At 49.0% G+C, this 16,580-nt stretch overlaps 1 protein-coding gene and 1 non-coding gene across 2 annotated transcripts in view; one reads left to right on the top strand and one right to left on the bottom strand.

Annotated features, from left to right (window-relative positions):
• The window catches only part of AK8 (adenylate kinase 8), a 155,655-nt gene that overhangs the window by 115,497 nt on the left and 23,578 nt on the right, over nt 1–16,580 (bottom strand). Inside the window, exon 5 of the mRNA XM_003935911.4 lies at nt 15,888–15,956. Within this exon, the coding sequence (XP_003935960.2) occupies nt 15,888–15,956 (69 nt within the window). The remainder of the gene's footprint in view (nt 1–15,887; nt 15,957–16,580) is intronic.
• Nucleotides 14,861–14,968, top strand: LOC120360734 (U6 spliceosomal RNA). The gene has a single exon (XR_005577162.1). It is a non-coding gene; the product is annotated as a U6 spliceosomal RNA (small nuclear RNA).

The following is a 16,580-nucleotide window of genomic DNA, read 5'->3' as shown; positions in this document are numbered from 1 at the left end:
AGTTTTGCATTTGATGACGGCATTCTTTCTTTAGCTCCGGGGGCAGATTATGCAGAAGCAGACATTTTGAACCCAATGCATTTCTAGAAGATCGGTTTTTCTTTTAGGTAATGTATTTATCCTTCCTTTGAGTCAGTGGGTCGGGCTCCTGTGCTGCGGCCTCATCCGTAGGAGGAAAATGACAGCAGCTCTTAGAACCCGCTGCTTCTGCCACACTCTGTTCTGAGCTACCTAGAACATTTGCCAGTGCATAGTAGGTGCCCTAGAAGTCTTAGCTGTTGAAAACATCATAGGACAGTCATGCAGGTTCTAAATGCATCACTGTGTGACGTGGTGTTCGGTATATATCAGGTGCCAGTAAATGCTAATTGAGCATTCTGTGTACCTTATTATTATTATTTACTTTTATTTGTTGAGACTGAGTCTCCATCTGTTGCTCAGCCTAGAGTTCAGTGGTGTGATCTCAGTTGGCTCACTGCAACCTCTGCTTCCCGGGTTCAAGCGATGCTCCTGCCTCAGCCTCCCAAGTAGCTGGAATTATAGGCGCCTGATACCACGCCCAGTTAATTTTTGTATTTTTAATAGAGATGGGATTTCACCACGTTGGCCAAGCTGGTCTTGAACTCCTGACCTCAAATGAACTACCCGCCTAGGCCTCTTACAGTGCTGGGATTAGAGGCGTGAGTCACCAGCCCTGGCTGATGTGTACCCTTATCTTGATGGACCAATTCTTCTCTTCACCAACTGTGTCTGGGCTTGGTTCTGGCTTTCATTTTCCTTCTTCTCTGTCTTTACTGTAACATGATCACAGGCCCAATGAGTCATGGGGCAAGGTAACGTTCTTTTAACACATTGAAGCAGAGACTCATTCATGTTCCATTTAACGGATCACGGGTCCTGGTGGACAGGCTCGGTTTTTCATTCCTTTGCTTTTGGTGGGAGAATAAGGAAGACTTCTTGAAGAAGTGCTCGGGAATAAGAGGTGATGTCTAGAATGCATTAGCCAGGATGCAGATGGGGGCAGCATCCCTCCACAGGCTCCTGTTCAGCAGCACCAGGGAGGATGCAGCGGGTCTAGCTTTTGTTAGTGACAGTGTGGTGTTGACTCAGTCAGGGGCTCTGAGCCTCACAGTTATGGAAGAATAAAGAGGAGATGCTGTGAACAGAATGCAGATCAACGAGGGTACTGACCACCAGTTGAGCGCTGTCTTAGTCCGGTTTTGCTGCTTATGACGGAATACCTGAAACTATGTAAACAGTAAAGAATTTTTTTTTTTTTTTTTTGGTGGGGGAAATGGAGTCTCACTCTGTCACCTGCAAGAAGGCTGGAGTGCAGTGGTATGACCTCAGCTCACTGCAACTTCTGCCTCCCGGGTTCAAGTGATTCTCTTGCCTCAGCCTCCTGAGTAGCTAGGATGACAGGTGCCTGCTACCATGCCTGGCTAATGTTTGTGTTTTTAGTAGAGATGGGGTTTTGCCTTGTTGCCCAGGCTGGTGTCGAACTCCTGACTTCAGGTGATCCGCCCACCTCGGCCTCCCACAGTGCTGGGATTACAAAGGTGTGCCACCATGCCCTGCCCCAATCACCTCTTAAAGGCAGTACAGTGGCTCTCAATGCTGCCACATTGAGGATTGAAGTTCAACATGAGTTTTGGAGGTGACAAACATTCAAACCAAAGCAAGCATCAAGAAAGCAAATTCCTGCTGCAGTCACACTGAAGGGCCTTCCCTAATGGCCTACCTCCATCTCCAAAGGAGTGAACAGAGAGTGCTGGAACTCAATCCCAAGTGGAAACTCACACTCACACACACACACACACACACACACAACTGGATGGGCATAAGGAAGGCAGGCTGGAGCTGGCTGTGAAATTTCATGACTTTTTTCCTCAGGCACTACACCGAAAAGACCACTATCATCCATGCAGGTATGGGGATGTAATAGAACTCATTTGAAATGTGGTTTCAAAAGTGCACCACAGGCAGGGCATGGTAGCTCATGCCTGTAATCTCAAGACTCTGGGAGGCTGAGGCGGGTGGATCATCTGAGATCAGGAGTTCAAGACCAGCCTGGCCAACATGGTGAAACCCCATCTCTACTAAAAATACAAAAATTAGCCAGTTGTGGTGGCGCACACCTGCAAACCCCGCTACTTGGGAGGCTGAGGTAGGAGGATCGCTTGAACCCAGAAGGCAGAGGTTGCTTTGAGCCAAGATGGCACCAAAAAAAAAAGTGCACCATGATGTCGCTGGCAGATCATAAACCTACCCAGAAAGTGTCTAGGACTGTTTTCTAACACAAAGCCAGGTATGAAGAAGTAGTAGACTTCTACTCATAAGGCATCCTCAAATTGCCTTCACCCAGCTCACCTTGCAAGTAAAAGGCATAACTCTTACGTGGACTTCCGGGCCTGGCACGGTGCTAAGCACTATGCTTGGATCATCTCATTTAATCAGAGACAGTGAGACAGCTGTTACTTCACTGCATGCGCTGCAGCACCTAAGGCCGCGCTGCCTGTCTCTGAGTTATAGGATTCTCTACACAGAAAGGCACTGCGGCCCAGGCAGCCTGTCCCCACCAGACCCTGTCTGCATCTCCCTCGCTGCTGTCTGCCAGCCCAGATAGTCAAGGGATGGCTCAGGTCAGCGGATGTGAACACGAGCCACGTGTGGAGCCCATAACATCACATTCCCGTGCATGAAGGCCTCTGTCTTTTGATGAATAATAAAACTCTCTGCACACGACGAGCCATCGTAATTGGGCACAACTCTTTCCTTTGCCCCCTGCGGCTGCGTGCGGGTGGCATCTATACGTGAAAACATTTCTTTTTTTCTGTGGCAGGTATTTTCCAGTCTGTGATATTCCAAATGTCTGGCACTGGTGACATAAAAATGCCTTTGTCATAAGGCCTAGCACAAGCTGAAGCCTGACCTGGCAGTCAGGTAGCCAGGAGCCTCCACGTGGTGGCCTATAAAATGCCACACTGACCTGGCCTGTGGGACCTCAGCCAAACCCCTTCCTCCCTCTTGGCCTCAGTTTCCCTTTTTGTAAAAGGTTTCAGTGGGATGATTTCTGTAGACGGCTTTTTAAAAGACACTGATGATATAAACTGGGATTCATCCACCAGGCATGATCACTTTCATGTTACACATTTATTTAGTGTTTTAAAATCAAGTACCCTGGTGCTTGATTCTTGTTACAGCTGATTAGAGGAATAGAGGAGGAGACAGGAAAATCTCCTGGCATAGGAGCTCAGATTGGAAGGCTGGTTCTCAAAAACTTGAACCTGGGGTCCCACGGGGCACCTCCACCCTTGTTAGGGTGCAGTGCTTGAACTTTCTCAAGGTACAGGAGTCCAAGGCCACATGGGAAACTTGAAAGCACTAATGAGGGAAGTGATTTTAGAATACAAGGAAGAAGTCATTAAACATCCACAATTCACATAAAACAAAGCAAGCACACTGGCCAAAACAATCTCTCCAAAGAAGCCTGAAGACAAATGTGTTCCTAGTGTTGAAACCTTTATTAGGACAGCAGATGTGACTGGACAGAGCTGCTGGATTTTAAACACCTTTCCCTCCTTGGGCCGTGAGCATGTTGGGATAGGATTTCACTGCCTCAGGGGTGCAGAAGTGGGGAATTATCCAAATGGCATTCACTGACTCATTGATGGACTGACTGATTCATTCACGCTATACATATTTACCCAGCATGGAGTCTATGCCAGGCACCACATCAAAGATCTTGCCTTCCTAATCCCATCTATGAAAGTGAGCGTCGGAGAGCAGAACGCTGTAAGCACACGTCACAGGAAGGCTGGCCTCATCTGGGGTTGGGCGAGGTCAGGGGAGGCCTCCCTGAAGAAGTGACGAAGCTGAGGCTGAGGAATGAGCGCAGTTTTCTAGCTATGGGGTGGGGCTGAGAGCACTGAGTATTCCTTGTCTAGTGCTGCGTAACACTTAGTGACTTTAGACAACACAATTATTATCACATGGTTTCCAAGGGGCAGGAGTCTGAGCACAGCTCAGTTGCGTCCTCTGCTCAGTCTCAAAGGCTGCAGTCAAGCTGCTGACTGGGCTGTGTTCTCATCTGGAGGCTTGACTGAGGGAGAATCCTCTTCTCAGATCATCGGGATTGTTGACAGGATCCATCTCCTTGCTGTCGTATGACTGAGGGCTCTGGGTTTTTGCCTGCTGAGAGCTGGAGGCCACCATAGTTCCTGGAGACCAACCAGGTGGGCTTCTGCAACATGGCTGCATACTGCATCATGCTGCTGGGGGGACCTCTCTCTAGTCTGCTGACATCATGCTGCTGAGGGGACCTCTCTCTAGTCTGCTGAGGCACATTCTCACATAACGTAACCTAGCACAGGAGTGACATCCCCTCACCTTTGCCATATTCAGCTGGTACTGCCCCCACTCAAGGGGAGGGGATTACATAGGCATGGACACAAGACGATAAGAAATCATTGAGGGTTGCTTAGTGATATAGTTTGGATACGTGACCCCACCCAAATCTCACATTAAAATGTTAATCCCCATTGCTAAAGGTGAAGCCTGGTGAGAGGTGTTTGGATCACAGGGGCTGATCCCTCATGATTTGGTGCTGTCTTCACAATAGTGAGTTCTCACGAGATCTGGCTGTTAAAAGCGTGTGGCACCTCCCCCTCACACTCCCTCTCTCTTGCTCCTGCTCTGGCCACGTGATGTGCCTCTTCCCCCTTCACCTTCTGCCAGCAGTGTAAGCTTCTAAGGCCTCCCCAGAAGCTGAGCAGATGCCAGCACCATGCTTCCTGTACAGCCTGTGGAACCATGAGCCAATTAAACCTTTCTTTATAAATTACTCAGTCTCAGGTATTTCTTTATGATGGTGTGAAAATGGCCTAATGCAATCTGTGTCTGGCAGCTGCACACAAAGGCCTGAGCAGGGTGGGCGCAGGTTGAGCTGGGGAAAGGTGGCGAGTACTGAGCGGGTAGATGAGAGAAGTCCAGGGATGAAGCTGAGCCACAGGCAGGCCCGGGACACACCAGGCTCCAGGAAGCAGTGGAGGGTCACGGCCACATTCATTTTAAAGTAACAAATGTTTTTCTGTGTTTAAAGTCATCCTCAGAAGGGTGTACTTTCAAGAAAGTGTGAACATCAGTTGCCTCCAGGGAAGGAAACTGGGTGGCTAAGGAATAGGAGTGAGGGGGAACTTTGGTGCCTTCAGAACCATAGGAATGAATATATTGTGGTTAAGAAAGAAGTTCATTCATTCTTTAAAAGCCATCCTTCCAGCAGCAAGGTGAAGAAAGGACTGGGAGGAAACCAGGGTAGCTGCAGGGAGATGGATCAGGTACCAAATAAAGGGATTCTCAGCAATTTAAATATAAATGGAGCATAAATGGTGTCTATGGTCAAGGTAAAAGTTTGACTCTCTCTGGTACTGAGCGCACCCCCTTTCCAGAACTTACTGCCTTATTTCTTAGCTTTTCCTTGCCCTTCAGGGGTAGTCTGAAGATGTGGGTGCATTCTCTTGATTGTCCCTAACAAAGGGCTAATGGATCTCCAACAGGTAGAGCCACCTCATTTTGATAGTTTCAATAGAGTGCTAATTTTTCTTTCTCTAATACATTTGATGGTCACTTCAAAAAAAAATTCTTCAAAGAGATTGCATTAGACCCCAAAAAAAAATAAAAGAAGAAGAAGAAAAAAGCCCCCCTTCCCTGCATTAACTACAGAATCCTGATGGGTTACGATCGTGTTACTTTTCCCTGAACACTACTCCTTGTATTCTTTTTGTGCTCTAAATTACCAATTCTAGTCCCTGTGTAGCTAAATAATAATAATTACCATATAAATGAATATGCATATGTGTCATTTTTCTCCCTAAAAGCAAGAAAGCCTGTTTATTTTGGATGAGGGTTTGTTTTGTTTTTGAACAACCAAAGCACATAATTAGAAGCCTAACCTCTTACTCTTGAAATCCTGTCTCCAGCGGGAAGAGATGAAAAGGTACTGGATGCCCCTTGAAGGTTAGAAGAAAGTTTAAAACAAATTGAAGGAGATATTTCTTTACTCTGCAGGTAACAATGGCGTGGACATGATCAGAATCACAGAACTATAAGGCTAGAAGGGATTTCCATGCTCAAGTCCAACCCCATAGTTTTATAGATGGGGAAACCGAGGCCTAAGGAAACGAAGCTCTCATCAGAGTAACATTCCCTGTGTCTTCTTGAGATGCACCCTTTGAAACAAGAACAGAGTGGCCAATACTACAAACACCATGTTTGCATCTTAGTTCTGGGACTTTACTGTGGGACCTTCAGCAAGACCTGCAACCTCTACCAGGCCTGGATTCCGCATCTGTGAAACAGGGTAGACAAGAGGGCCACTTCCGCAGGGCCACTATAAGAACTGCACACAGTCCTGACTGCCGATGCTGCACTCCCAAGCAAGGGTAGTCACCCAGAATATAATTACAGCCTCTTGCACAGTGCAAGGTGCACCTGCAATGTCATGTAGCAGAGACATGCCAGACGACAGCTACCACCATTCAAAACAATCACAATAAACACACATTATACATACTCATAGAGTCGGGCCGGGCGCGGTGGCTCACGCCTGTAATCCCAGCACTTTGCGAGGCCGAGGTGGGCAGATCACCTGAGGTCAGGAGTTTGAGACCAGCCTGACCAACATGGAGAAACCCTGTCTCTACTAAAAATACAAAATTAGCCAGGCATGGTGGTGCACACCTGTAATCCCAGCTACTTGGGAGGCTGAGGCAGGAGAATCGCTTGAACCTGGGAGGTTGTGGTGAGCCAAGATTGAGCCATTGCACTCCAGCCCGGGCAAAAAGAGTGAAGCTCTGTCTCAAAAACAAATAAAATAAAAATAAATACTCATATAGTCAATATATTATTTATAATACAACATAATCATATATAGTGTAATGCAAGTAATGACGTCAATTATAATTAAGACTTTAATTTACAACACTAATAATAGATATCATCACCATTTTTGTGATGGTGACTTGGGATGCATGGTTCTGTACTCTGTCCACACTGCAGGTGCTCTATGCAAAGAGGTTATGCAGACGAAGCTTTTAAATAAGCTCAGGAAGAATTCACAGAAGTTAAATGTATATTTGAAAAACTATTCTAGGCTGGGCGCGGTGGCTCATACCTGTAATCCCAGCAATTTGGGAGGCTGAGGCGGGGGGATCATTTGAAGTCAGGAGTTTGTGACCAGCCTAGCCAACGTGGTAAAAGCCAGCCCTATTAAAAATACAAAAATTAGCTGGGCGTGGTGGCACACACTTATAATCCTCGCTACTCAGGAGGCTGAGGCAGAAGAATTGCTGGAACCTGGGAGGCGGAGGTTGCAGTGAGCCAAGATCATGCCACTGAACTCCAGCCTGGGCGACACAGCAAGATTCCGTTTCAAAAAAAAAAAAAGAAAGAAAGAAAGAAAGAAAAACTATTCTAGATCACTGAGGGAATGTTTGGGCTACCCAGTTGCAATCACAGAGAGAACCACCATATTTTACCCAGAAACCATCACTCAGTGACGTAGAGATTTTTTTAACAATCACAGGAACAAACCTGTCTAGGCCAGCTGGATCCTGTGTGTCAACTGTGCAGCCTTCTTAGATTCTGGAGTGGGGAAAGAAGGCCAGTGCAGCTTCAAGGCGGGGTAGTAGCCAGTGGGATGCACAGACGATCACTGACAGCCACCCTGAGGCCCTGCACCTCTGGATTCTAAATTTCCACCGAGGATCCAGAATGCTTACCCACCAGAAACATTCCCACTGGAATGCTATAACTTGTAAAAATTACTTACGTGAAATAGTACTGTTTCATATGTTTTGAGGTTGGAAGGAAGAGACACTCAAGGGTTGCTCAGTGGTGTCAACACCCACCCTGGGCCTTCTGGAATGGTTGTGTGGGGTGGACGGGGCAGACAGGCCCACAGACACCTTGGCCCATGCCAAGCCTCTCTTCCTGCTGTGAAGTTCAACTCTTCCTCCAGCTGACCTGACACCTTTGCCTGTTTATCTGGTTTGTTATCTGTCTCTCCATGACTAGAACTTCTGTTCCTTGAGAGCAAGACGTTTAATTCTCTTATTCACTGCTTTGACCCCCATGCTTAGCAAAGTGATTTGTTGCATAAGAGAACAGATGAATGAATGAATGAATGAATGAATGGAGTAACTTGTAGGAAATATAGGCTGGGGAGCCAGGTAGGCTAACAAACCGTGACAAGGCTTCTGGTCCTGACACTAGTAGAGGAACACACCAGGTTGCCTGGGGACACATGGGGGCCTGTGAATGGCACAAAACATGGCACGGAGTAGACAGGCTTTGCCCAGCCTTTGAACTTCTGTCCTGGGCTACACAGCATGGCTCTAGATCCCCCGGGTAAGAGGGCTGGCCCTGTGCACCACATGCCTGGGTCCACCCTGCCCAGCCCTGCCGCTTCCCACTGTGTGGCTCTGGGCGTGCCTCAGGCCCTGCAGCTATAAAATGGGTACAATAATAGTAACACTGACCACGTAGGGTCCTGTGAGGCTGGAGAAACTGCTGGGCATAGTGCCTGGTGCAAGGCTCAGACGCATGCTCAGTTCAGGTCTCTGGCTTTTCCCAGGGTAAGATGGAGGGCTGGAGCAGAGGCTCTGGGCCTGCCTGCCCTCCTGCCTGTCTGCATCCCAGAGACATCTGCCTTCCAGTGATTAGTGGGCCAGCTCCCAGCTTCTGCTGCACCAAGGCAGCTGGTTGAAACACTCTTGAGCAGCAGAGAGGGCTGGGAGAAGAACAGCCCGGACACAGCAGCTCCTGCTCAAGTTCCTGGATCACAGATGGTTTGGGGATCATGGCACCTTAAAAGGAAATCTGAAACGGAAAAGGAGGATCTTCTACAACCAGGCATGGGGAAGTCCTGCCGCCTTTGATGACTGAGACAGTGTGGAGCCGTCTCTGCTGGGCCTTTTGTTTGGCAGGGGTGGTGACTGTGGCTCATGAGTAGGCCACATTTTTTAGGTGCCTGTTATTCCTGAGGATAGGAACTACACAATTTCTCCTTCCTATGTGCTTAGAGCAAATGCTCATCACACTGAGAGTCCTGGTTCCAGGAACTCTTGGCGTATTGAATTTGAAACACCACCTGATGGGCAAGACTGTATCCAGCTGTGTTTTCACAGGAAGCCCCCACCCCTGCTGAGGGGGTCCAGTCCTGGGCAACTCGGGTGCACTGAAGCCAAAGGAGTCCCACCCCTCTATATCTGACCAAATGCGACGAGTAGCTATTGTGATGAAAAAGAGAAAACAGCTCAGCTTTAAAGATCAAAGAGAGCCAGGCATGGTGGCTCATGCCTATAATCCCAGGATTTTCAGAGGCCAAGGCATGTGGATCACTTGAGCCCAGGGGTTTGAGACAAGCCTGGGCAACATGGTGAGACCCTGACTCTACAAAAAATACAAGAATTAGCCAGGCATGGGGTCGCATACCTGTGGTCCCAGCTACTCAGAAAGCTGAGGCAGGAGGATCACTTCAGCCCAGTTCAAGATCAGCCTAGGCAACATTGGGAGACCACGTTGCTACAAAATATAAAAATGAAAAATAGGCATGGTGGTAGGTGCCTGTAGTCCCAGCTACTCAGGAAGCTGAGGTGGGAGCATCACTTGACCCCAGGAGGTTGAGGCTGCAGCGAGCCACAACCGTGCCACTGCACTCCAGCGAGCCACGACCATGCCACTGTGCTCCAGCGAGCCACAACTGTGCCACTGCACTCCAGTGAGCCACAACCACGCCACTATGCTCCAGCGAGCCACAACCATGCCACTGCACTCCAGCGAACCACGACCACGCCACTGTGCTCCAGCGAGCCACAACCGTGCCACTGCACTCCAGCGAGCCACAACCATGCCACTGTGCTCCAGCGAGCCACAACCGTGCCACTGCACTCCAGCGAGCCATGACCACACCACTGTGCTCCAGCGAGCCACAACCGTGCCACTGCACTCCAGCGAGCCACGACCACGCCACTGCGCTCCAGCGAGCCACGACTGTGCCACTGCACTGCGGCCTGGGCGACAAAGCAACACCCTGTCTCAAAAAAATATATAAAAAATAAAAAATTGAAGAAAGGAAGACTCTCTTGAATGCTTTCAGCCTGGTGATCTGCTATGCAAGAGTCTAATCCAACTTGGCAAACACATAAGAAATTACGGATGAAGGCACACAGCATTTTGTATGGGAGAATGCTGGCCCATTTCCAGTGACTCCGGCCACCATTCCCTCCCCTTTAATGCTCTGCCAAAAGATTACTTGGTGCCTCCCAGACAAAAGAGGTGGGAAAGCTTTAAAATAGTGACCGCCTGATGGGCCAGTTTTAGGAAAAGTTGCCGTGAGGTTGGTCTAACTCTCTGAGTTAAGAGTGTGAAGTTGGGGTGAGGGGCTGGGTGTTCTCGTCCCTGCCTCATGCTGGCTGCCTTTCCCTCCAGCCTAAGACAGCCCTCCATGGTCCACTCCAGTCCCCTTCACTAGAGGCCTCCATAATAACTTGACTCTTCTGGCCCTGGTTTTTCTTCACACGTGTGGTCTCCATCACAACACTTCTCACCATCTGCCTTGCCTTGGTCATGTCTGGCTCTGCCTCCAATTGCAGATGGTGAGCCTGAAGCAGGCAAGACCATCCTGCTAGAAGTCGGGGATGCTGAGGAAGAGGGTCTGGGGTATGGGGAAGGGTCCTGGCAGTGAAAACAAGGCAGAGCCTGCAGTGGACACTCAGCTAGAGAGGCAGAATCAAGTCACGGGGCTTGGAAGTTGGGTGACTGGGAGGGAACTTAGTTAAAATGAAAGTCTATGGTGAAGCTGCCCTTTCTTCTAACACTCCTGGAAGGTGGAAGTTTGCTCTTTACTGAGAGCTCAAGAGAAAGGGCAGAAATGTTTTCATGATCAATGTGAAAGTGTTACTTAGAACAGGGGCAAGCTACAGCCCTCCAGGCGAAATCTGGCCTGCTGCCTGGTTCTAAGATAAAAGTCTTACTAGAGCACAGCCATGCCCTTTCGTGTCTGTGCTGCGTCCAGCTGCCTGAGCACTACATCAGGGCTGAGTTGTTGTGATAGAGACCATACAGCGGGCAAATCCTAACGAGTGTCTCTCTGGCCTTTTCAGAAAACATGTCTCCACCCCTGATTTAGAACAGCTCTGGGCTCTGGGTATCTGCCTACATCTGGCAGAGGACCATCCGCTCACAGTGAACAATTTGAGGTCAGATGTAAACACACTTTTCAGAGCCAGTGTTCAGCCCAGCCTGTAGCGTGTTGGGATATAGATTCCATGGCTGAAGGCCATGCAGAACAAGCTCATGGGAACTGCTGGAAAGATTCCTGGGTACTGCTTCAGATTTGGGGCTTCTCACTACAACCTCCTCCTCCCAGGTTCAAGCGATTCTCCTGCCTCAGCCTCCTAAGTAGCTGGGATTACGGGTGCATGCCACCATGCCCAGCAAATTCTTTGTATATTTAGTAAAGATAGGGTTTCGCTATGTTGGCCAGGCTGGTCTTGAACTCCTGGGCTTAAGTGATCCTCTTGCCTCAGCCTCCCAAAGTGTTGGGATTACAGGCATGAGCCACTGCATTCAACCCCAATAATTTTTTTTTTTTGAGACAGAATCTCACTCTGTCGCCCAAGCTAGAGTGCAGTGGTGTGACGTCAGCTCACTGCAACCTCCACCTCCTGGGTTCAAGCAATTCTCTCGCCTAAGCCTCCCAAGTAGATGGGATTACAGGTGCATGCCACCACACCCGACTAATTTTTTTTTTTTTTTTTTTGAGACAGAGTCTTGCTATGTTGCCCAGGCTGGAGTGCAATGGTGCAATCTCGACTCACTGCAACCTCTGCCTCCCAGGTTCAAGTCATTCTTCCTGCCTCAGCCTCCTCAGTAGCTGGGATTACAGGCACACGCCACCATGCCCAGCTAATTTTTTTATTTTTAGTAGAGACAGGGTTTCTCCATGTAGGCCAGATTAGTCTCAAACTCCTGACCTCGGGTGATCTGCCTGCCTCGGCCTCGGAAAGTGATGGGATTACAGGTGTGAGCCACCACGCCCGGCCAATTTTTTTGTATTTTTAGTAGAGACAGGATTTTGCCATGTTGGCCAGCCTGGTTTAGAATTCCTGGCTTCAAGCAATCCTCCTGCCTTGGCTTCCCAAAGTGCTAGGATTACAGGCGTGAGCCACCATGTCCAGCCTGGCCCTAACACATTTTTAACTGAGAGACAGATGGAGAGAGAGAAAGTGTATGTGCATACTTTTTTTTTTTTAAAAGGACACAAGTTCTGATGCTGGGATACATGAAACGTGCACCACCCCCCTTGTTGCCCCCAGTGAAGGCAGCCATAATGCACGCACGAAACACACGGGGCAGCTCTGAGGACTCAAAAAGTTATCCAGTAGTAGGCAAGTTGGGGGAAAAGACTAGAATTCTAAATACCACTAAACCAGTATCTCCCGGGCTGGTCTTAAAGCAACTTGAAGCCCAAAAGTGGACACCAGATGGGAGAATAGGGAGCTGGAAGGGAGTTGCAAAGGGTCTGCTAACACTTGCAGCGGGGAGAGTTCTGGAGAGTTATTCTTTTCTCTGCTTTCTCACATTCACCTCCAGGCAGTCCTGCTGTGGCCGTGGTAAATCGTTGTGTCAAAGGGGCCACAGGTGCCTGAAACACTGAAAGAGGGGACCCTTATCTAGTCCAAAGAGAACAGGCAAAGCCCTGTCAATCCTTCCTCTCTCTGTCCTCCCACCACTTGGCCCTGGTCATGGGTCCAGTCGCAGGAAGTGAGTGGCAGAGCAGGATAAACAAAAGAAGACCAAAAAGAGGCGCACCAGGGAACTGGCAGTTCCTGGGAGATGCCAGAGTGGGGAATTCAGGGAAGAGAGCAAACACAAGCTTGATGAGATCAAAGGCTCATTCCTGAGCTGTGCACACGTGGGCCTGACCCTAAACAGCATTCCAGAGACACCGAGACGTGAACTGTGGCCCAGCGCACCGCCAAGTCCCCAGGTGCCCCTGGGTGATGCACATGCAGCACGGCGCTGCAAGGTCACTGCACGGCGCTGCAGAGGCGCTGACCACAGGACTAACACCAAAACCACACCCTGAGAAACCTGGCTGGAACGTGCAACCTGAACCCAACTGAATCAATCATCTGCTAAGACAAAAATAATGACATTTACAAGACCCAGAGCCTCATAACAATATTTAAAATGCTCAGGATACAAAATCACTTAGCGCAGGGAGAACCAGGAACCTCTCTACTCACATAAGAGCAGACACAGACGTCACCACCGCATAACTCAGATGCTGGAATTAGCAGATGAAGACTCGAAAGCGGCTATTACAAGAAAGTTCCAACTGGGAATACACGGAAAGATGAAGTCTCAGCAAAGACACAGAAGGCAGAAAGAACCGATGCAATCAAAAACACACAGGACCAGCTTGATAGTGGAATGAAAACACAAGGGAAGATTCAGTCAACCTGAAGATAGTTCAATATAAATTATCACATCTCATTGACAGAGAGAAAAAAAAGAAAGGGACTAGCTGTGGTGGCTCAGGCCTGTAATCCCAGCACTTTGGGACGCCGAGGCAGGCAGATCACTTGAGGTCAGGAATTCCACACCAGCCTGGCCAATATGGTGGAACCTCGTCTCTATTAAGAATACAAAAATCAGCTAGGCACAGTGGTGTATGCCTGTAACGCCAGCTAATGGGGAGGCTGAGGCATGAGAATCTTTTGAACTTGAGAGACGGAGGTTGCAGTGAGTCAAGATCACACCACTGCACTCCAGCCTGGGTGACACGGTGAGACTGCATCTCAAAAAAAAAGAGGGCCAGGTGTGGTGGCTCATGCCTATAATCCCAGTACTCTGGGAGGCCAAGGGTGGCAGATCATGAGGTCAGGAGTTCAAGGCCAGCCTGGCCAGCATGGTGAAACCTCGTCTCTACTAAAAATACAAAAATTAGTTGGGCATGGTGGCGTGCGCCTGTAGTTCCAGTTACTCGAGAGGCGGAGGCAGGAGAACTGCTTGAACCCAGGAGGAGGAGGTTGCAGTGAGCCGAGATTGCACCACTGCACTCTGGCGTAGCGACAGAGCAAGAATCCATCTCAAAAAAAAAAAGAAAGAAAGAAAGAAAAAATGATAAGAAAAAAAAAAGATTGGAGCCTCAGGGACCTGTGGGACAACAGCAAAAGGGCTAATGCTTATGTCTCTGGAGTTGTAGAAGGAGAGGATAAATAATATGATGCAGGAAGTTACGTGAAGAAATAGAGGCTAAAAACTTCGCAAGTTTGGAGGGAAACACAAACCTTTAAATTCAGGAGCTCAGCAAACACCAAAAAGAATAAGCCCAAAGAAATTCATGCCAGACATATCATAATTATACCAGTGAAAACTAAAAACAAAGAAAAAAATCTTGAAAGTAGTCAGAAAAAAAAGATGATGCATTATTTAGAAAAGAATTTGAATGACTGTGAATTTTTCATCAGAAACCAGTGGTCGAAAGTAAGTGGAGGCTGGGTGTGGTGGCTCATGCCTGTAATCTCAGCACACTGGGAGGCCAAGGTGGGAGGAATGCTTGAGATCAGGAGTTGGAGACCAGCCTGAGCAATAGAGAGAAACCCAGTCTCTATAACAAATTAGCTGGGCGCAGTGGCACATACCTGTGGTGCCAGTTACTGGGGAGGCTGAGGCGAGATGAGCCCTTGAGCCCGGAAGGTCAATATTGCAGTGAGTAGTGATCGCATCACTGCACTCCAGCCTGGGCACCAGAGCGAGACTCTGCCTCAAAAAAAGAAAAAAAGGAAGTGGAGTGCTAGCTTTGGCAAGCACATGTACTATAATTAGAACAATACAGAGCATATTAGCATGGCCCCTTAAAAATTACAAAAAAAGAAAAAACAGTAAGTGACACGTTTGTCAAGTGCTCAAAGAAAAAACTGTTAACATAGAACTCTAATTCAGAATAAATATAGTAGCCTAGAAGTTTGATACCAGCCTGGGCAACAGAAACTCCATCTCTACAAAAAGTACAAAAATTAACTGGGTGTGGTGGTGATGTGTGCCTGGAGTCCCAGTGACTCAGGAGGTTGAGTCAGGAGGATCACTTGAGCCTGGGAGGTTGAGGCTACAGTGAGCTGTGATCATGCCACTGCACACCAACCTGGGTGACAGAGCGAGATCTGTCTCAAACATACATTCATTCATTCATTCATTCATTCATAAATACAGACATACGTAAAATAAAATAAAAAAGGATATACCCAACAGGGCTCCTGCGAGGACACATGAGTCGGTGTGCGGCGCCCATCAGTGCCCAGTAGACGGGTGCTATGCTGCTATCCTCCTGAGCCCTCTCCTGCCCTCTCCACCCTCCTCGTGCCCCAGGAGACTGACCTCAGTGGACTGCTCACCTGGACTCCTGCCCTTTGGCTTCCCTGGGTCTGGCAGGGGATCAAAGGATGGGAGGTGAGTAAGTCTGGGGCACCCCTAATTCTGGCCCCTGCCACTGCCAGTCCCTGGCGCCTCACCATCACTTGTTGGTTGCCTTAACCCTCCCATGCTTCTGCGATGGTCCTGTCATTAAATGCTTTCCTGTGACCCCTCTGGGTGGGCCAGCTCTTTCCTATGGGAACCCTCGCTGATACAATGAATTCCACACTGTTCCTTTTCCTTTGACAAAAGGGAAATCTATGTCTGCAGACTGGCCTTCGCGGAGCTCCTGTTTGCCAGCCTTACCTTCTCCTATGCCTGGTCATCTCTGGTCTTGGAGATGAACACACGCCCTTCACCCTCCCCTTTATCTTGGCACCAAAAACCCCAGCTCACTGGAGTCTTACCCGCTTGACGCAATCCTCTTGAGCCAGGCGTTCCTGAATCAGTTGGATGAGCAGTGCACTGGGAACTGCCTGAAGGAAAAACGACACACAGAATGATGGCCAGGGCATCCTGCAGCTTAGGACACAGACTGGCACACAACCCTGACCAACACCCTGGCCTCTGCAAAGCCCCGATCACCCTCGGGACCCTCCCTTCCTCCACCTACCGCACTTGCTTCCTTGAACTCTTTTCTCCCCCCAGCATCTTTGAGGGCCTCCCTCACACGTGTACTTACCTTATCCTGTGCCCAGGCCCCACCATGCCCTCGCCCACCTCCACCTGAATAACTCCAGCGTTCCCTCAGAGCCTCAGCCCCACGTGCCAGCCTGCAGGAAGCCCTGCTGGATCCTCCCAGGCCAGGCTGGTACTATTTCCCACGCTCCAACGTCCTGGATGGAGAACTCTGTCACTGCACTAACCCCCACACATTCTAACGGCCTGCCCACGTGTCTATGTCCCCAGTAAGTTGTGAAGTTCTTCAAGGAAAGGGGCAGTGTCTTACTGACTTTGGACCCCAGACAGTGGCGGGTGGGAGGGGACTGGCTCCAAGACTCAGCAGAGATGAGTGTGTCCATCTCTTCCCAAGTACACTGTCAGTGACCACATGTTGGTAACAAAATCGGCCACGGTAGGAATGTTTACACCACAGAAAT

Source organism: Saimiri boliviensis, chromosome 2, assembly GCF_048565385.1.
Source record: "Saimiri boliviensis isolate mSaiBol1 chromosome 2, mSaiBol1.pri, whole genome shotgun sequence".
NCBI lineage: Eukaryota > Metazoa > Chordata > Mammalia > Primates > Cebidae > Saimiri > Saimiri boliviensis.
The sequence above is the reverse complement of the archived record's forward strand: the minus strand, read 5'-3'. Positions and strand labels throughout refer to the sequence as shown.